We start from the raw sequence: 21,770 nt of genomic DNA on the forward strand, positions 1-21,770 counted from the left end.
TGTTACGTGAATCTTATAAGCTACAGCTGACCCAGAAAACTAACTCCAGGTCATCCTACGACGAAGTGGGTGTACATATATTCAGTACAACTGACATCCGAAGGTCCAATGTTAGATTGCATAAGGATGTCTTCGAAAGATTATGTAACTACGTTTTTCAGGGTACACCGATCTCTATCCCTATCCCCCAAATGGTTCCTATAATTGGACCGAGTATGTTTATCTTGAATACGAAATAGCAGAATTCCTGGAAGAGCTATCTAAAAGTATCTGTTTCATAAAGTAAGAAGATTCTCCAGAACTGAAGATAAATTTCACAATAAAAATTCCTCCATTAAATTGAAACATCTACAAGGTAATGGTAAACAATTCAAACTGATCGAGAGATACCTATTTATTAAGAAAAATATTGCGATATATGAATTGAGTAATCTTGCCAAGGGGAGAATTTTTTTTATCAAACGACACTCCATTAGGATTCTTCACTAAAAGGAACCAAACATATCGATAAACTTTAGCGAGTTTGGTCGTATTCAAAGTAATCTCATTCTGGATTCATATACAACTTCCAGTGACTCTACCATGCCTGGAAACATTGAAGTGGGATTTCCAAAATGAGATCTTTATAAAGATTCTCATTAAAAATCTTTACAAGGATCTCATTAAAGATCTTTACAACGATCTCATTTGGAATTCTTTTAGGGTGCATTCATCACTTTTATAATGATAAAATAGTTTTTTTAAGAATTTTATCTCTCGAAAACAATGTATACATAATATTTAAAAATTTTCCTTTTTATTCTTTTCCTCAAGTTCTCCTATCCAATGAGTTTATAACAACGTCGCTACTCTAGAAATTGTTTGTGAATTTGAGCCTTCAATACACGCTGCTTTTTGAAGGATATTTTGCGTATCTGAACCGTCTCCCCTGGAGCTTTACAATATTTTCCATCGCTCGATGTCGCTGTTTTCGTGCAGTAATCCTGAATCCAAAACAGTCTTCTAAAGGAAAACTCTGCATCTGTACCACGAGGGAGCAAGTGGCTTTCGCCCTGTCACCGTGGATGGCGGTAGCAAGCTAACTATGACCTTAGGTACATCTCCGGCACTAGCCATCAATCCTGGCCAGCAGACGGCGAACTAAGACCACAGCCCGGCCGTCCTCATCTCCCCACGGGACTCGGTACTACAAAATCAATACCTGCAGCTGCAATTACCGATTACTGACATCAGCTCCAAATTATGAAAAATAACTTCGACGCTCCCTGGATAGCCATAAAATAAGCCTGCTGTGACCACGGGTGGAGCCATGGCACATTACTCTAAGTGATTCTGCTGTTGCCATGGAGATGGCTCTTGTTAGGTACAACAGACCCCCGTATTGTCGGAAAGCACGAGATAAGCAGCTGCACCTCCTGCAGCAGGTCCAACGAGGTGATTTGGAGCGGGGGTAAAAGGGGGAGGAAGAACCTGCAAACACTGCCACCAAGCCCTCGAATGAGATGTTTTAGTATACTCGGGGGACGAATAGTTAGATTTTTCAATACCCTTCTCCCTCGCCCCCTCTCCAAAATGGGATCGTCCTGATAAAATTCCCAAAATGAGAAATATTCAGCTTTGACGAATGTTTTCTAAAAGAAATCCATTATAAGAAACAAATTACGAAAGATGGTAATACAACTGGGAGTGAAAAATAGGCAGAAAGAAAGAAACGGATGGTGGAAATACAAAGAAACAGGTTCATTCAATTATTTCACAGTTAATAACTACAAGTGGATATAAATAAGTTTTTTTGTGGGGTTAATAATCGTTTGTTTCCCTTCCCAACTAAATCTGCATCCATTTTTGCATGGCAATAAACAACCCTATTAATAACTCCAAAGCAATTTTCCATTCTCTAATGCGAGATATCGCTTCTAAAATTATACTTTCTTTTCTTTCAACATTGCCTCATCGATCTTTCTGATAGCAAAAAATATTACCCCATTTTTAAACGCTCACGAGGTATTATTAAGTAAACGCCCAACTCTCCTCTGGAGTACTAGCAGTAGAATGCGTGTTGACATCATCTCTGTCCACCTCTTGCAAGCGGATCTGTAATCTTTGAAGGAATTCAACTGTCAGACGCAGATGCACATTTAGAAAAAGATATTACAAACTTCGACCATGAAATAAATGAATGGTGAATATTACCATAAACAGAATATATGAATAGGCTTCATTTCTTTTATGTTTGAAAAGATTCAAATCATATAGCTAAGATCTAGTTTAATATTAGATCTCAAGAGATGCAGTTTGTTTGATAAAAACTAATGTTTACCATAACAAAAAGTATCAACAGTTATTACGCGTGTCATTATTGGATAAAGAAAGGAGCCAACAGTTCCGGTAAGGCATGATGGGAAATTAATGATGGACAGCCAGAGAAATACCTGGAAAGAATTTCCTATGAAGTCATGCACTTTGCCCTTTCAATGCGAATAAATTTGGCTTTAGAATTTTAGAAATGGTGAGCCAAATCTGAATAATACTCAATAAGGAGCTACAGTCTTGTTCTTGGATAAAAATTGTGGCACATTTCGGCTACAGTTGGATTCTCTGAAGTCTCCAAAGAGCTACTTCATTGAAGACTATTGTTAACTGAATAAGTTACATTTTTAAATAATCCAACCTGAAACTTCTGATCACAATGATTTATGGAACAATTATTAATAAACTTATTATTAAACCAAAAATCGCCAGATAGTTGCATTCAATGTTTGTGGTCGTGATCCAAAATGAATTAATCAATCTCTTAAGAATTACCAATATTTTGTTTCCTTCCATAATAAGCATTTAAGGATTATATATTAATTGATATTCATGCCATTCTATTAAATCCATTAACCTATTATTAATGGGTGGGCAGCCAACCATGTTTGATATTCCATTGATCATCAAATCATTTAGAATTGCGTCTAACCAATAACAGTATTCTAACTATTCAGAAAAAAATATTTATTAGTCCTATTCAGTTTTTCCAAAGGTCTCAATAGATAAACTTTTTACAAATATAGGGTGATTTGAATAGTGTTAATAAAACCCTCACATCAAACCCCTTTGCATTTCTATTTTAATATTTATTGAACACGCCCCATTCTTCAGTGTTTCCCCTTGCCATCCTGTTAAAAATGAATCGTAAAACTTGGAAAAGACTATATTTCTTCTCATCCATAACCCTCTGCAGCACGAGTGCCCCTGTAAAAACAGCTTTCCAGTAGGACAACGGGATGAGGCAGAGAAGCTCCGTCAGCTTGTCCACCCGTAGGCGGATGAATACTTATTACTATCCATTAACGACATCTGTGATACAGTTATGAAGTAGCGATTTTTATTTTGTCCATCAAAGTTTCATTATCGTCTCGCAGACTCCTCATCTTTCGCCTGCCTCTCCTATTCCTGCTCTCACCGTCGGCTGTCAGTGAGATCAATTAGATCGGCGACACCATCTGCTCCGAGTTTTCCCAGTCCCCGTGATTGCGATATAGAACACAAGGGTTATATCTACCCTCGAAGCCCTCACTCCTGTATCATAACTTGCGGGCACAACACTTTCTCTTTCTCCCCCCCCCCCTCGTTTCCTTATGACCCCTCGTGGCGATAGGTTATAATAACGCAGCTAATAATGAGAAAAGTTTCGATTGTAACATATGTAGCGAAGTGTCTTTTTTCCTAAAGGTGGCGTTAGTATACCACCTGCACATACACGAGTTTTTGTGAGCCCAGCGACAAAAGCGCATTATAGTGGGTTTTATGTTCTGTTGATAACTGGCATGCCCCCTCTGGGTGAGATGTCACGCAGAGGGGGTGCTTATGAATTCGTTTTAAAGCTGGTACACCATTATTCCCACGCGATTCAAAAATGTATTCACACCATCTGTTTCATAGTGCTCTTTATGCAATATGTGTTATTAAAAGTGTAAGAGGTGAGCTCGCGAAGTAAGTTGAAGGGCTGTTTCTCTGTGAATGCTTCGAGGTTAGAAATTAAAATAAGAAATAAATCTTTAATGCGTGTTTATTGCGGCTACTTATCACAGGTGACAACAACCCTCTAACGTTCTTCGTCTAAAGTTTAAATAATTTGTTCAAAAATCTCTTCTTAGGATTAAAAATTCTCTGCATTTAATATAAGAATTTTTCGAAGAATATCTTATATAGTTCTATGAGAAAATCTTGCGAAATTCTATTAGAAAATATTGGCATTTTCTATAATTTTTTTAAAAAAATTTCTCTAAGAAAATATTCGGTATTATTTCTTAAAATTCTATTAGTGACTCTTGCAAAATTCGTTAGGAAAAACTAAGAAATTTTCTTCAGAAATTCTTCTAAAATTTCATCAGAAAAATCTTGCAAAATTCTCTTTAGAAATCTTTCAAACTTTTCTCAGAAAACCTTATAGATATTTCCAACAAACACCACAAAATTTCTGACAAAATCTTAAAAATTAACTTTATTAAACCTTAAAACTCAATTTTACTAAATCTTAAAAATTAATCTCACTAAATCCTGCAAAATTTGATCTTTCAAAATTTTCTTACAAAATCTTAAAAATTAACCTCAATAAATCTTGAAAAATTATCTTTAGAAATTTTTCAAAAGTTTCTCATAAAATCTCACAAATGTTTCTCATAAAATCTTACAAATGTTTCTCATAAAATCTTAAAAAAATTTTCTGAAAATCCTACGAACTTTTCTGACAAAATCTTAAAAATTAATATCACTAAATCTTGCAAAATTCTCTTTAGAAATCTTACAAAATTCTCTTTAGATATCTTACAAAACTTTCTTACAAAATCTTAAAAATTAATCTCACTAAATCCTGCAAAATTTGATCTTTCAAAATTTTCTCAGAAATCTTACAAAATCTTAAAAATTAACCTCACTAAATCTTGAAAAATTCTCTTTAGAAATCTTTCAAAAGTTTCTCATAAAATCTTACAAAATTTTCTCTGAAAATCCTATGAAATTTTCTGACAAAATCTTAAAATTTAATCACACTAAATCTTTCAAAATTCTCTTCAGAAATCTTACAAAATTTTCTTACAAATTCTTAAAAATTAATCTGAATAAATCCTGCAAAATTGTCTTTAGAAATTTTTCGAAATTTTCTCAGAAAATCTTACAAAATCTTTCAACAATTAGTCTCACTAAATTTAAAAATTCTCTTTAGAAATTTTTCAAATTTTTTTTACAAATTCTTAAAAATTAATCACATTAAATCTTGAAAAATTCGCTTTAGAAATCTTTCAAAAGTTTCTCATAAAATCACAAAATTTTCTTATAAGATCTTACAAAATTTTTCCTGAAAATCACGAAATTTTTGGACGAAATCATTAAAATTAATCTCACTAAATATTTCAAAAATTAATCTCACTAAATATTTCAAAAATTAATCTCACTAAATCTTTCAAAATTTAGTCGGAAAATCTTAAGAAATTCCTTCTTGAAATTCTCACAGAATTAGAATTCTAAACACATTTCCAAAAACATTTTATTCACTTCTTTTAGAATGAGAAAACTTCAAATTCTCTTTCGAATCCCTCCTTTTATGAAATTCTCATCAGAAAAACGCAAAATTTGTAAAAAATTCTACAAAATCATTACTCCTTCGAATTCTCCAATGATAATTAGAAATATTATTGGGAAATCTCAGAAATATATTTAAGAGTTCTTAGAAAATTCTCTAAGAAAATTCTGCCAAATTTAATATGAAATTTTTCTGAAAATTTCAAAAAAATTCTCAGATTTCTCCTCTAATAATTTTTAAATTTAAACGTTCAAGATTAAACATTTAAAATGCACTTCAAGTCTCCTATAAGAAGAGCTGATAAAATCAGAAAGTAGTCGTTATAAGAGACTCTTTTATAACAAAATAAGAGGTTAAGGATGGACTTCCATTGAACAGTGTTAGTTTCTATTTTACTCAGAATACTAAGAAAACTATTGAGACGGCGAGATTTAAATTTCTAGTATCCTTAATTTGCATAAAGATAAATATTCGCGTAGTAGGTTATAAAATGGTAGGTTATCTTGACTTTTCTCAAATCAGGCTGCCTTTGGTATTGGAAATAGCAGTTTATATTTCGCTTATAGCAACATCAACTTGTTACAATATGAACTGCTCGTGGCAATAAACATTTTGTAGCGTTCCTTATCGCTTTCGATGCAATTCCGATAACCTCCTGACCTAAGCAAGTGCTAAATTAGTGTTGATCGCCGCGAAACAGCTTGTTCCCAATCGAGTACAACTGAACGTTTGGAATTCCGACACACGAATGGTTTGTTAAAGAGACTAACCGACAGATGTCGCTCACTTCGATCTGTCTGGTACGCATCACCGAGTTATCAGGGCATCATTATCGTTTATCCCTTTTCTCTTCTACCTCCTCGCTCATCCGAACCCCCAAGAGCACCACAGGAAGAGAATGGGGGTGAATAAGACACCCTTTATCGTTTTCATCTGTACTCTACCAACATTTCGCAGCCATTTCCAGCTCAGGAGAGTCATTCGAGCATCCCCCCCTCCCTCTTCCACTGTGTATCGCTTCTGAACCTCCCTCTCCACCCATCCCCCTCTTCAAAAGTCATCCTGTGCCCGCTACTGAATTAAAGCACCCTTTGTATTTTTTTGTTTCAGGGCAGGGAGCACAAATTGCAAAATCAATACTCTGAAATCCCAGGTAGAATGTGTGTGTGTGTGTGTGTGCCAGCCAGAGGCCAATCCCTCTATGTATTCCCGCAGAGCAAGGAGTAGAGGGGGGGATAGAGCGAGCGAGCGAGAAAATGCTCTATTCTAACCCCGTCGCTGTCCTTGGTTTCCTCTGCGAACCGTGGCATAATTCAACCTCCGTACTTATCTATTATTAATCTAACGAATTCCTTGAAAAGTGTAACGCCTATCTTAGAGAGTGGCAGTTTTGAGACTTCTTAACTCCCCCTCTTTTCCCCTCCTTCCTTCGTCTTTCTCTTCCCTCCCGTCCCCTCCTAGCCTTTACCAAGCTTCGTCTTGAAGCTAGTGTTTCATTAATTCGGTTGTGGCCTCGGAACGGCATAGTAATGAGTCGCGTGCATTAAAAATTGCCTGTATAACAAGCCGTTATTGGCTCCCGGAGGAAATCAGCTCGAACTAATCTTGGGGTATTTATGATACTAGTCACTTTGTGCTTTGGAATCAAAATCACATAAGCCTCTCATAGGCTTTGTTGTGGTACAGGGCTTCGACCGGTAATGAAGCTCTTGTCGGAGAGATAAGAAACTTTTTAAAAAGTGGGCCGCAGAATTCACAGTTTGAGGCAAGTCTGGAGTCTCTATACCTGCGGGAGATAAGTATAAGAAAAGAAAGACACAGAGAGAGAGACAGCTCGGCGCATACATGCTGCAGATAGAATAGGCTTAAATTCTAGCTGCGGGCGCTGGGATACAGATAAAATGAGACCGAGAATTCGCTCCCCCCTTCCTCCTCCTCCTCCTCCTTCACTACCCTATAGCATTTTAATGAGAGCCAATATTTTATGCCCAAGGTGGGCCCAGAGAAGGCTGCAATTTGTCTTTAGTTTATGAAAAGATAAGCCAGGCCTTCGTTTCCTTGCGGGCTGACACCCGATCTAACAGCCACTATTCAATTTGGGGGAGTGATTTATGGGGATTCGGGAGCAACCCGCTAGATGATAGCACCACCAACGCTGACAGGGAGCTGGCTGAGTGTCTTCCAGTAGAAATTCCTCCGCATCTGCTTGCTCCATAAATTATTGCTCATATTGGAGCGTCATCTCGTACTTCAATAGCTCTCCTAGCTTAGGGGATGCCCACTGATGGGGCAAGAACTGTCACAGAATGTTGTTATTGTGATGAGATGCATTTTTCCTTTCTTACCCTGGCTTCTCGTGGAAGTCGTAAGTTTTTGTCGGCTCACAATGGCTATCACAAAGACATAAGAAATGTGCCACCAAAGTACAGATGCCTTGATATTTTACGCTCCGTCTCCCACAGGAAAGAGTGATGTACTTCGGGGGCGGGAATCTACCCCTATCCCCTTGTTCGGCTTGCTAAATTCAAAGCTGCACTTCCAATTTGTATTTTGTCAGCGAGGCGTGTGATTCTGCAATAGATGACACCATCACTAATATCGGTTGTTAGTATTCTGCAGGAAGGAGTGGTAAATTGTGGACTCGTCTTGTATGTAGAGCTTATTCGAAGCAACCAACTCCTGGCTTGGCTGCCTCGATAACCCTTCTGTGAAATCAAAATAAGTTTTGCTCTGTTTCACTACATATCGACAATTTTTCCGGAATTGCCACTAGAGGGCGTAAAGGCACATTCAAATATGCTAAGAAAAATAGTCTGGGGGATCAAAGTACCAAGCTGTTCGAATGGCAGCAAATAATCGATTAAATATTTAAATTAAAAAGTTCCTAACTCATGAAGCAGAATATTTATCTAGAAAGAGTTAATTTAATATATCTCCATTCTTTAAAAATTTTATCGAAATATTTGTCGAAAAAGAAACTGACAACGAAATGCTAAACTGACAAGGAAATGTAAATGAAATTCACAAGGAAATGTAAATGAAATTGACAAGGAAATGTAAATGAAATTGACAAGGAAATGTAATAAAATTGACATGGAAATGTAAATGAAATTGACAATAAAATGCTAAAGAAACAGACATGGAAATGCTAAAGAAACTGACATGGAAATGTAAATGAAATTGACAATAAAATGTAAATGAAATTCACAAGGAAATGTAAATGAAATTCACAAGGAAATGTAAATGAAATTTACAAGGAAATGGAAATGAAATTCGCAAGGAAATGTAAATGAAATTGACAACTAAATGCTAAAGAAACTGATAAGAAAATGTAAATGAAATTGACAAGGAAATGTAAATGAATTTCACAAGAAAATGTAAATGAAATTGACAACTAAATGCTAAAGAAACTGATAAGAAAATGTAAATGAAATTGACAAGGAAATGCAAATGAAACTGACAAGGAAATGTAAATAAAATTGACATGGAAATATAAATGAAATTGACAACAAAATGTAAATGAAATTCACAAGGAAATGTAAATGAAATTGACAACTAAATGCTGACAAGGAAATTTAAATGAAATTGACAAGGAAATGTAAATGAAATTGACAAGGAAATATAAATGAAATTGACATGGAAATGTAAATGAAATTGACAAGGAAATGTAAATAAAATTGACATGGAAATATAAATGAAATTGACAACAAAATGTAAATGAAATTCACAAGGAAATGTAAATGAAATTGACAACTAAATTCTGACAAGGAAATGTAAATGAAATTGACAAGGAAATGTAAATAAAATTGACATGGAAATATAAATGAAATTGACAACAAAATGTAAATGAAATTCACAAGGAAATGTAAATGAAATTGACAACTAAATTCTGACAAGGAAATGTAAATGAAATTGACAAGGAAATGTAAATGAAATTGACAAGGAAATGTAAATGAAATTGACATGGAAATGTAAATGAAGCTAACAAGGAAATGTAAATGAAATTGACAACTAAATGCTAAAGAAATTGACAATTAAATGCTAAAGAAACTGACTAGGAAATGTAAATGAAATTGACAACTAAATGGTAAAGAAACTGACAACGAAATGTAAATCATACTGATGATAAAATGTAAATGAAACTGATAACAAAACATAAATGAAAATAATGGGAAAAATATGAATGAAACTGCTGACAAAATTAAAATGAAACCGAAGACAAAATAAAACTGACAAAAATGTGAATTTTGCAACGAAATGTCAATGAAATTGGCAACAAAATATAAATGGAATTGCCAAAAAAATGCAAATGAAACTGATGACAGAACATAAACGAAGCTGATGACAAAATATAAATGAATTTGGAACAAAATGCAAATGAAACTAACGTCAAAACTGAGATTAAATTGACAACAAAACATTACTGACAAAAATAAAAATGAATTTTGCAACAAAATGTAACATGAACTGACCACAAAACATAAATGAAACTGATGACAAAAGGTAAATGAATTTGGCAATAAAATATAAATGATACCGAGAACAAAATATTAGACAGAAATATAAATGAAGCAGATAACAAAAGGCAAATGAAACTGGAAACAAATGTTACCGACACAAACTGACAACAAAATATTTTCAGTTTCGTTTCAATGTAAATGAAATTAACGACTAAATGTAACTGACAACAAAATGTGAGTGAAACTGATAAGAAGTTAAAAAGCGACGACAAAATGTTAATTTTAGAATGTCAGGCCAAATCAGTTGGCAATTTTGCTAAACATTCAAATGTGAAAGAAAATGGTTCTCACCCAAAATAGAGAAATATTAAAATAATAGATAATAAACCGAAGAAGTAAACGCTGATCTTTTAATAATGTTTTAATTTTTCAAAATGTTAGAAGGAGACAAAAAATCTGGACGAAAAATGACCTTAACATAATTTGTCTTCGGGAAGTTACATCTGCAGAAATAGGCATCCGTATTTCTCTCCTCAGTTAACAGTAGAACGAAAGAGATGTGTTTGAACACAGATGCAAATTACTAAAAACTCCGAACCAAAGTTCAAAATTTGAACAAAAATTTAACTAGGGGGGGTAACTGCTCTAAACTTGAAAAAAAAAAACAGGAAAGACAGAAGAATTCATCCTCTCCATAGATCACTAACAATATCCATGATTAAATATTATCTCTTTTGAACAGAATGCGCTAATAACCCTCAGTAGACACCCCAAAGTGACCAGAACAACACCGTTACCTAACTAGATCGGTGCGCCCTCTATCGATTGAGCTAGAAACTGAGTTTATCGTATTCCCAAAGGATATCAGTAAATTGTTAATTATGTCTGTGCGTTTAGGTTTGGTTCGTTCCCCACACACACACACACGCACGCACACACACACAAGAAAACCAACAGATACCACAGGAGCCATAAAATAATACGCCAGTCACACCGATAATGCTGCATGCGGTGACGAAAAGCGCACTTTCTGCGAAACGATTGTATTTAAAAGTCAAAGCATGTAAGATGTCATTTAGACGGACAGGACGCTTTAAACGCATTTAAAGAGCAGTAAAAAGTGCGTAAATAAGATGTAATGCGATGCTGTCGGCCCATAAATTTGCATATGGAATAGAAAGGCATTTACATTCGACACAAATAATTCTACATTTTAACAGCACGGGCATTTCATAAACGCCCTTGGCACTACGCCAACGGCGCCGTAAAATGCACGAAACATGTTTTTATTTCGGATGACAGGAATGAGTCACACTCTTGCCGCAAAGCCATTCTTTCATAATGTGGGAGCGCCTGCTTGACGAGCTTTGCCCCCACAATGCACTGCGCCCATTGTTAGTTTCGGGGGGGGAAACAATGAAAGTTTGCCAAGTTAATGAACACGTGCCTCGCTCTAACACGACCGTAAAAAGTATCCATTTCCAAGTGCTCTATTAGTGATTTCCATTGTGATATCCATCTCGGCAGAAAAAGAGAGAAAGAAAGAAACAGGAGGGTTTGAAGAAATTTCCTAGTTTCTCCTACTAACCCAGCTTTAACGATTGCACTTAATGTATTAAAATATCAAAAGATCGCATTAAAATGAAATTGACATGTAACCAAACGATCGAATGAAAAAGAAATTCGCAGGAAGCCAAACGGTAGAATGATAAAGAAATTGACTCGGTACCAAAAGACCGAATGACAAAGAAATTGACTTCATACCAAACGATCGAATGATAAAAAAACTGACTTGAAACAAACAATCGAACGATAAAGAAACACATCGAATCCAAACGATCGAATGAGAAAGAAATTCGCAGGAAGCCAAACGATCGAATGAAAAAGAAATTCGCAGGAAGCCAAACGGTAGAATTATAAAGAAATTGACTTGGTACCAAAAGACCGAATGACAAAGAAATTGACTTGAAACAAACAATCGAATGACAAAGAAACTGACAGGAAACCAAACAATTGAATGATAAAGAAATTGAGCTTGAAATCAAAAGATCGAATGATAAAGAAATTGACTTGACACCAAAAGACCGAATGATAAAGAAATTGACTTCATTCCAAACGATCGAATGATAAACAAATTAACATGAAACCAAACTATCGAATGATAAATAAATTGCCATGAAACCGACCGATTGAATGATAAAGAAACGGATATGAAACCAAAAGATCGAATGATAAAGAAACGGATATGAAACCAAAAGATCGAATGATAAAGAAACGGATAGGAAACCAAACGATCCTATAATAAAGAAATTGACTTGATACTAAACCATCAAATGTTAAAGAAACTGGCATGAAACCAAACGATTGAATGATAAAGAAATTTACAGGAAACCAAACGGTAGAATGGTAAAGAAATTTACAGGAAACCAAACGGTAGAATGATAAAGAAAATTGACTTGGTATCAAAAGACCGAATGATAAAGAAATTGGCTTCATTCCAAACGATCGAATGATAAACAAATTAACATGAAACCAAACGATCGAATGATAAAGAAATTGACGTAAAACCAAAAGACCGAACGATAAAGAAATTGACATGAGACCGAACAGTCGAATGATAAATAAATTGCCATGAAACCAACCGATTGAATGATAAAGAAATTCACAACAAACCTAATGGTAGAATCATAAAGAAATTTACTTGTTACCAAAAGACCGAATGATAAAGAAATTTACTTGATACCAAACAATCGAATGATTAAGCAATTTACATGAAACCAAACGACCGAACGATGAAGAAACTAACATGAAACCAAACGATCGAATGATAAAGAAATTTATATGAAACCAAATGATCGAATGATAAAGAAATTGACATGAAACCAAACGATCGAATGATAAAGAAACGGATATGAAACCAAACGATCGAATGTTAAAGAAACTGGCATGAAACCAAACGATTGAATGATAAAGAAATTTACAGGAAACCTAACGGTAGAATGATAAAGAAATTGACTTGATACCAAACGATCGAATAATAAAGAAACTGGCATGAAACCAAACGATCTGATGATAAAGAACTTGACATAATCCTTTCCATTAACTTTGAAACAATTCTATCTGGTGCCAAAGAATTCAGCACAGGTGCGGCACGAATTTCCGTCTTCCTGACCTTTGACTCGACCAGGACGTTGGAGTATGGTCCTTGCGTCGATGCTAATTAAGAGAAACGTCCGAAAAGTGTTAAAAAATTGAAGAAAGCCACAGAGAAGAGAAAGAAAAGAAGAGGTGATAATGAGAACGCGGGAATAACTGGTATAAGTCCCCGCATTTCTGTGAGCAGCTCAGTAACATTAAATATAATGAGAGATTTAATGGACTGTGGTGCCACCTGTGTCACATTACAACTCGGTCATCATGCTCGGATGAGTACCTTGTAATGATTGTCTCTTCTTTTCCACGTGGTTAACCCCATCTAGAGGTCTATAAAATGTCGTGCTAAATAATCAGAAAGTTGCCGTTACTGTAATTATAAGTCGTTCCGTACAGTTGCGTTGCGTTGCCGCCGGCCCGTTTTATAGTCGATTCCTTGGCCTGACATTGAGGAAACAAATTTCCTCTTTATGACCTGTAAGAAAATTGTCTGTGAGGAATTAACGCGCTTGTAAGGCTTCGAGCTTTGCTTGCTTTGGAATGACAACGTCACACCGAAGATTATTTCCCCCAAACATAAACGCGGACTTTGTTTCGAAGCATTCTAATGGATGGCAAAGATCTTCAATTGAAAAGTAAAATCCTTTCTGTGTGGGGATGGATAAATATCGATGATGGACTTAATAATTTCGATTTTTGGTGGATCGTATCTGGACAGTTGGCTCTCAAGAACTTCGCATTCTGTTAAACCTCCGAATGAAAGAAATTCCTTAAAGTCCGAAAATAAACGGCCAATTATAATTCTGATAATGGAATGATAAGAAAATTAAAACCACAAAAACAAACGACTGAATAAGAAATTGACACCAAGCCAAGCGATCGAGTGAAAAAAAAATTACATCAAGCCAAACGATAGAGAGTAAGAAATTTATATTAAACCAAACGATAGAGTGTAAGAAATTGACATTAGACCAAACGATGAAATGATAAAGAAATTAACATTAAACCAACCGATAAAATGATAAAGAAATTGACATTAAACCAAATGATTGAGTGAAAAGAAATTGCCATTAATCCAAACGATCAAATAATAAAGAAATTGACAACAAGTCAAACAATCGAGTGAAAAAAGATTTACATAAAACTAAACGATAGAATGTAAGGAAATTGACATTAACCTAAACGATCAAATGATAAAGGAATTGGCATAAAACCAAACGATCAGATGATAAACAAATTGACCTTAAACCAAACGAGCAAATAATAAAGAAATTGACCTTAAACCAAACGAGCAAATAATAAAGAAATTGACACAAAGTAAAACGATGGAATGAAAAGAAATTTACATGAAACCAAGCTATCGAATGATAAAGAAATTTACATCAAACCAAACTATCAAATGATAAAGAAATTGACACCAAGTCAAACGATCGAGCGAAAAGAAATTGACATCAAACCAAACGATGATATGATAAAGAAATTTGTTCAAACCAAACGATGATATGATAAAGAAATTTGTTCAAACCAAACGATAATATGATAAAGAAATTTATTCAAACCAAACGATAAAATGATAAATTGTAATCTAATCAAACGATCAAATGGTAAAGAAATTAACATCAGACAAACGATCGAGTGAAAAAAAATTGACATCAAACCAAACGATTGGGTGAAAATAATTGACATAAAATAAAACGATTGAGTTAAAAGAAATTAAAGTTAAACCAAACGATTGAGTTAAAAGAAATTAAAGTTAAACCAAACGATTGAGTTAAAAGAAATTAAAGTTAAACCAAACGATCCAGTGAAAACATTGACATGAAAGCAACGTATCGCATGACAAGGATATTTGTGGTGGTGGTGGTGAGGAGAGTGAATGCAGACAAATCAATCGCACGATTATCTGATACGAAACCAATCAAACATGAAAATAATGATAATAAATAATAAAACAAAAAACAGAATTTGGCAATAAATTGCATACAAATGAATTAACATAAAATTGATATCGTCTTTGATTTGACATAATATTGAAGAATTTTTTAAATCAACGATTAAACTTTGTAGAATTTAAAAATTCAAAACCTGAAACAAATCTCGCGTTCAAATCAAGGTTGTGTTTATTTAGCCTCCTGTGATTTTTTAGACCGATCCGCCTTAAGGTTCGGGGATGGGGGTCCTCGAGACTAATTCTGTTTCAATTCTTCCTGTCAGACTGAAGACTAATTCGAGACTAATTCTTCCTGTCAGATTGATACACTGGTGAAAATTGATTAAATGGATCACAATGGTTTATTTGAATTTCTGATCCTTAGTGGTTTTATTTTGTACGTAGGTTCATCAATGCCAGACGAAGAATTGTACAGCCGATGATCGACCAATCAAACAGGGCAGGTAAGAAATAATCCTTCCATTATTATTATTAATACTTTTGCGATCTTAAAGTGTACAGGATTTGAACAAAAAATTAGGAATGGTATTTATTGCACTTATTGCGGGAAAAATTCAATCCCCAACCTCACGTAATGACAACTGGAACAGATATTAAATAAACCCATGAAAATCCTTGAAATTTATGCGCTTGAACACGTAATTTTAAATTGGATATTAGAGCGCATTATTTGTGGGTTGGAAACTGGCGGATTAAGCGAAATGATTCATTGCCGCTGTCTTAAAGGAGGAAAAACTTATACGTGTCGAGTACCACATTCTAAAAATCGTTTTCAGACGTATTTAAGTATCTTTGTAAAAAGAGAGACAGCAAAGTTTATGTTTTATATTAGTGCTTTGCCACGCTTGCTTCTGCCCTTGGGCATATTCTGTTTGAACTCCGGCCGTTGCATTTCCGTAGCCGAGTGGTCAGGGGCGGAGTGCAGTAGCACACGATCTTTGAGTAGACCGGGGTTCAAGCCCCTGACTGCTAAATACGGTCGATCTGCCAACCCGCACTGGACCAACGTGGCAGATTATGGTCCATTTCCTTCAGCATGAATTGTTGAGGAGGCTTCCATCCTGCAGTGGGTTGATAATTGGCTGCACTTTACCTTTTTTTTACCAGTATTACTCCCACCTCGATCTTAAAGGGGATGGATTTTTTCTTCCCACGTTTTTTTAATTTTTTTTCTAATTTCTCAAGTCCATCTTCTAATTCTTTTGATGACTGGTTATCTCTAAATTCCTTACCACACTCATAGTTACCCACCGTATTGAGGATTTGTGCCTATTTTACACGTAGAGCAAAAGATTGTTTAATGTTTGAACAGAAGTCAGTACCAAGATTTTCCTAATTTTTTGTCTCCAAAATTAATTATTAACATAAAATTTCAAATATAAAATGTTCTTTAATGGACTTTAACAATGTTTGAAGTTTAGTAAACTTCTGTTTAGCAATGGGTGCATTTAAATTAACTTTTTACTAAAAACTACACGTAACCTGAGGAAAATAGTTAAAATATGTATATATTTATTGAATTACTTAAAATATTTGGCCACGAGGCGTAAATTTGCATTTCACCCTTTATATAATTACACGCATGCGCAAACTGCACGAAACTTGTCTTCATACGCATGCATAAATCGCGTATGTCACCTGCGTTATTAACGCATGCTGACAAACTGCACGAAAGCTAGATGATCATGTTCAAAAATCGAAGTGAAACCTATGCGATCATCCCCACTTGAGTATATCTGAATTCGCGCAAAAAAATGAATGAAACCTACATTCGCGCAAAAAAATGAAAATATTCGCGAAAAATGATGAATAACACCAATATTCGCGCAATAAATGAAACTTACATTCGCGCAAAAAACAAAACTTACATTCGCTCAAAAAATTTAAAACTTATATTCGCGCAAAAAAACTGAAACATTGGCGCAAAAACTGAAACTTACAATCGCGCAAAAAATGAAAAACATATTCGCGCAAAAACTGAAACCTACATTCGCGGAAAAAATGAATGAAAAGCCTTCACTTGCCTAAACAATTGAATGAAACCTACACGCACACGCGCAAACAATTGAATGAAGCCTACACTCGCGCAAACAATTAAATGAAACCTACACTCGCGCAAACAATTGAATGAAATCTACATGCGCGCACAAAGAATTGAATGAAACCTACAGCTGGCAAACAATGGAATGAAATCCGTACAATCACTCAAACAATTGAATGGAACCTACACACGCGCAAACAATTCAGCGAAATCTAGAGCGCGCAAACAATGGAATGAAATGTACATTCTCGCGCGAACAGTTGAAAGAAACGTACATAATATCCCACGTGCGCACGTCTTTGGATTAAATTTCAATCTAAATCGGATATTAAATTATCATCATGGGGGTGGTTTAGTATTTGGTATTAAGCGATGGAAAATTCGTACATAAGTCATTTGCGTACCACAAAATGGCGTAAAAATAAACCTTACTCAGAAACTGAAGTACTTAACGTAATTTTAGATTTTATGTACGCTTAAAGGGATAGGCATTTATTTTTTACTCCCTTTTTAACCACTCCTTTCTCACGAAACAGCCATAAACAATTGGTGCGCCTTCCTCCTACAATCGAAGCAGTTGGGAAAAATTTTTGTTGTTAAATTGAATGTTTATATTCTGGAAACTCTCTTCCAACAATCAGCTTGCGGCTTCTACCTGACAATCCCAAAGGGAAATTAAACAGAGGAGAACGGGAAGATGGAAAAGTGCGAAAGAAAGACTCGCAACAACCATTACATAAAGCGCTAACATTACCCGTTTTTATATTGGCTTTAAAACTTGAGAGCGCCTTCCACCTTTAAAATGCAAGGCCTTTTCGAAAAAATATCTTTAAAGTGCGCATACGTATGTGCCATAATAAAAGCCAACAATAAACAAACAGCTCCACACACACACACACGCACACACACAGAGTTACGCGGAAAGCTGGGCCTGCCTACTTGCCTGCCCTCTTGCGACTAAAAGTTCTCACACACACTACAATGGGAATTCTGCTCCACAGTTAACTTTGGAGTTTTGGATGATAGAAGCGTGACTCGGTGTGCGTGTCTGCTGATGGTAGGAAACTTATGCACGTGTGAAGCGGCGTTCTTTGCAACTGATCACTTTCTGGACTCGCCAGCGAAACACGGAAACAGTTCGCTAAGACTGTTCGCTGTAAAACAAATATCTGCGCGGCTTTGTTTTATTTTTTGCTGCACCACCACCAAGATGGAATTTTTACCCGCTTCGAAATAAATGGTTTACATCGCACGAGCGACACAACGCTGCAAGCGGTAAACAACACCAAAAGATGTTGTCTTAAGGCGTATATTTTTATGCAAATAGGAATTGTCTAAGTCTACCTACAGAGTATTCATCCGAGTAGAGGTATTGAAGGAAGACCAGCGGTTCAACAGTAGAAGAGGACATCCTGGAAGGGGCTAACAAAAAAATAATTGAATTCAACAATAGCCGAAGGATAATATGTTAATAAGGTCAAACAATGAATGGCAGACGTCTTCTAAGAGTTAGAAAATATTTTTGATTGTAGAAGAGATGATCAGATGGAAAAATATGAATATTAATGAGGTCAAACAATAGAATGGAGGACATCCTCTATGAGTTAACAAAAATAATTGGCTCTAACAACAGCAGAAGGGATAATAAGATGGAAAATATGAAATATGAATTTTAATGAGATAAAACAATAGAATGGTGGACTTCCTCTGAGTGTTAGAAGATGATTTTATTGAACAATAGCAGGAGAGCTAATTATATGGAAATATATAATGGCGGACACATAACAGTGACAAGATAATTGTGTTGAATAATAGTAGGAGAGACGATTAGATGGAAGGATATGAAATACGAATATCAATAAGGTTTAACAATAGAATGGAGGAGATCATGTAGGAGTTACCAAAAACAATTGGCTCCAGCAATGGTAGAAGTGATAATAAGATGAAAAAAATGAATGCTAATGAAGTCAAACAAGAGTTAGAAGATAATTTTATTGAAGAATAGTAGGAGAGCTAATTATATGGAAAGATACAATGGCGGATATCTAAAAGTGAGAAGATAATTGTATTGAATAATAGTAGGAAAGATGGAGGGATATGAAATACGAATATTAATAAGGTCGAACAATAGAATGGAGAGCATCCTGTAAGTTAACAAAATAATTGACTTGAACAATAGAATGGAGTGCATCCTGTAAGTAACAAAAATAACTGACTTGAACAATAGAATGGAGGTCATCCTCTAAGTTAACAAAATAATTGACTTGAACAATAGAATGGAGGGCATCCTCTAAGTTAACAAAATAACTGACTTGAACAATAGAATGGAGGTCATCCTCTAAGTTAACAAAATAATTGACTTGAACAATAGAATGGAGGGCATCCTCTAAGTTAACAAAATAATTGACTTGAACAATAGAATGGAGGTCATCCTCTAAGTTAACAAAATAATTGACTTGAACAATTGAATGGAGGTCATCCTCTAAGTTAACAAAATAATTGACTTGAACAATAGAATGGAGTACATCCTCTAAATTAACAGACTAGAACAATAGAATGGAGTGCATCCTGTAAGTTAACAAAAATAATTGATTTGAACAATAGAATGGAGGGCATCCTCTAAGTTAAGAGGCTTCAACAATAGAATGGAGGGCATCCTGTAAGTTAACAAAATAATTGGCTCGAACAATAGTAGAAGAGATAAGATGAAAACATGAAAAATAGAATGTTAATGAAATCAAACAATAGAATGACGGACTTCTAGGAGTTAGTAGGTAATTTTATTGAACAATAGTAGGAGAGCTAATTATATGGAAAGATACAATGGCGGATATCTAAGAGTGAAAAGATAATTGTATTGAATAATAGTAGGAAAGTTGGAGGGATATGAAATACGAATATTAATAAGGTCGAACAATAGAATGGAGAGCATCCTAAGTTAACAAAAATAATTGACTTGAACAATAGAATGGAGTGCATCTTGTAAGTAACAAAATAATTGGCTCGAACAATAGTAGAAGAGATAAGATGAAAACATGAAAAATAGAATGTTAATGAAATCAAACAATAGAATGATGGACCTCTAGGAGTTAGAAGATAATTTTATTGAACAATAGTAGGAGAGATTATAAATGGAAGGACATGAAATAAGGTTGAGCAACAGAATGGAAGATATCCTGTAATAGTGAACAAAATACTTCGATTGAACAAGGATAGAAGGAATAATAAGATTGAAAAAGATGAAATACAAATGTTAGTAAGGTCAGGCAATAGAAAGGCGGACTTAGAAGCTATTTAGATTGAACAATACCAGGAGGGATGATTACATGGAAACGTGGAAAATAGTAGAATAGAGGATATATTAACGAAAAATAAAAATAACTACATCCATCGAACAATAAAAAACAGCCAAACAATAGAAAACATAGGTAAATAACGAAAAGAAGATGCACCGATGGTAAAGTGATGTTGTTTTCGCAACAAAATATGTCTAAGCCACAGAAGATGAATATTCAAATGGAATTTTGATGTCGATGCTCTCGAGCACATTCCAAAACCGGTATAAATGGATAAGCTAATCGAGGGAAAAGTACGAATGGGGGGTATGAAAAAAAATGAATCTCAGAAAACCAAATAGGAAGCAGGAGATGAGAGTGAGGCTCGATGTATGGACGTGATTATTTGCGCGAGACCAATCCTCGCATGTGAATTATGGAAACCCGTGGAAGAACACCTGATTATTCCCAGCCAGTGGTGTTGCACCCAAGAGAGCAATGCAATGGCAGCTAACTTCCAGGGGCTGTGAAATCTTTACTTTATGGCTATAAGGTTCTCCTACGCGTTCTTTCCCCTCAAAAGGGATGTTCTCCTCAAACTAAACAGAGAAAAGCATTTGTTCGACTTCAATGAAAGAATTGTACTCTGACAATCCAAGAAATGTTTTACTATTTTAGCTGTTTCGCCTTCGGCTTTTGATCACAAGAAATTTAATTAAATGAACATCTGACGCAATCAAAAGAATTCCTAAATAATACATCTCCTGTGGCTGGTAATTTTTTTTCCTTTTGGGAAAGAAAATGCAGATTTTTTTTGCACCATAGCGACCAAGACTATGACGAGTCAGCGTATTAAATTACCATGCAGTTCTTTGAATCGATGTCTTTCTTCTGATCGCATTTCTCACCCATAGAAGATCCTTAATGAATAGAGCGTTTGGGTTTTCCTGCTTTGTGGTGCCTTCCATTCAATCTTTACCGTTTGTGTAGTCAATCTTCAAATCAACATTCAAAAATGATAAGCTGCTCACTAGGAGAAGGTGAGATTACTCACAGATCAAAATAAAATTATTTTCGTTCTCCAAAATTAGTTAAAAATAACTTCTCACATCACTTGTCCATCTCCTGCAAGAATTTGTCTAGTTCTTCCTCGATTTTATACAAACTAACCCCTTCTATAACAACAGATGGAAGTTTGTCCAAAAATCAACCACCCATTGAAGACAAACATCCACACTTATATCCGGGAACCATCGTTCTTCAAGATGAATTTATGCCCCCTCATGTGTGTAAGCTGAACAAGAGGAAGAATGCTACCAGCATT

At 35.1% G+C, this 21,770-nt stretch overlaps 1 protein-coding gene across 3 annotated transcripts in view; it reads left to right on the forward strand.

The window, feature by feature from the left end:
- LOC150085037 (homeobox protein Meis1-like) overlaps positions 1–21,770 on the forward strand; it is a 247,349-nt gene that overhangs the window by 217,722 nt on the left and 7,857 nt on the right. For all 3 annotated transcript variants that reach the window (XM_090376745.1, XM_090376747.1, XM_090376746.1), the window contains exon 9: positions 15,515–15,573. In XM_090376745.1, coding sequence (XP_090232871.1) covers positions 15,515–15,573 — 59 coding nt within the window. The remainder of the gene's footprint in view (positions 1–15,514; positions 15,574–21,770) is intronic.

This window comes from Mastigoproctus giganteus, chromosome 6, assembly GCF_048544385.1.
Source record: "Mastigoproctus giganteus isolate SK-2022 chromosome 6, ASM4854438v1, whole genome shotgun sequence".
In the NCBI taxonomy this organism is placed as follows: domain Eukaryota; kingdom Metazoa; phylum Arthropoda; class Arachnida; order Uropygi; family Thelyphonidae; genus Mastigoproctus; species Mastigoproctus giganteus.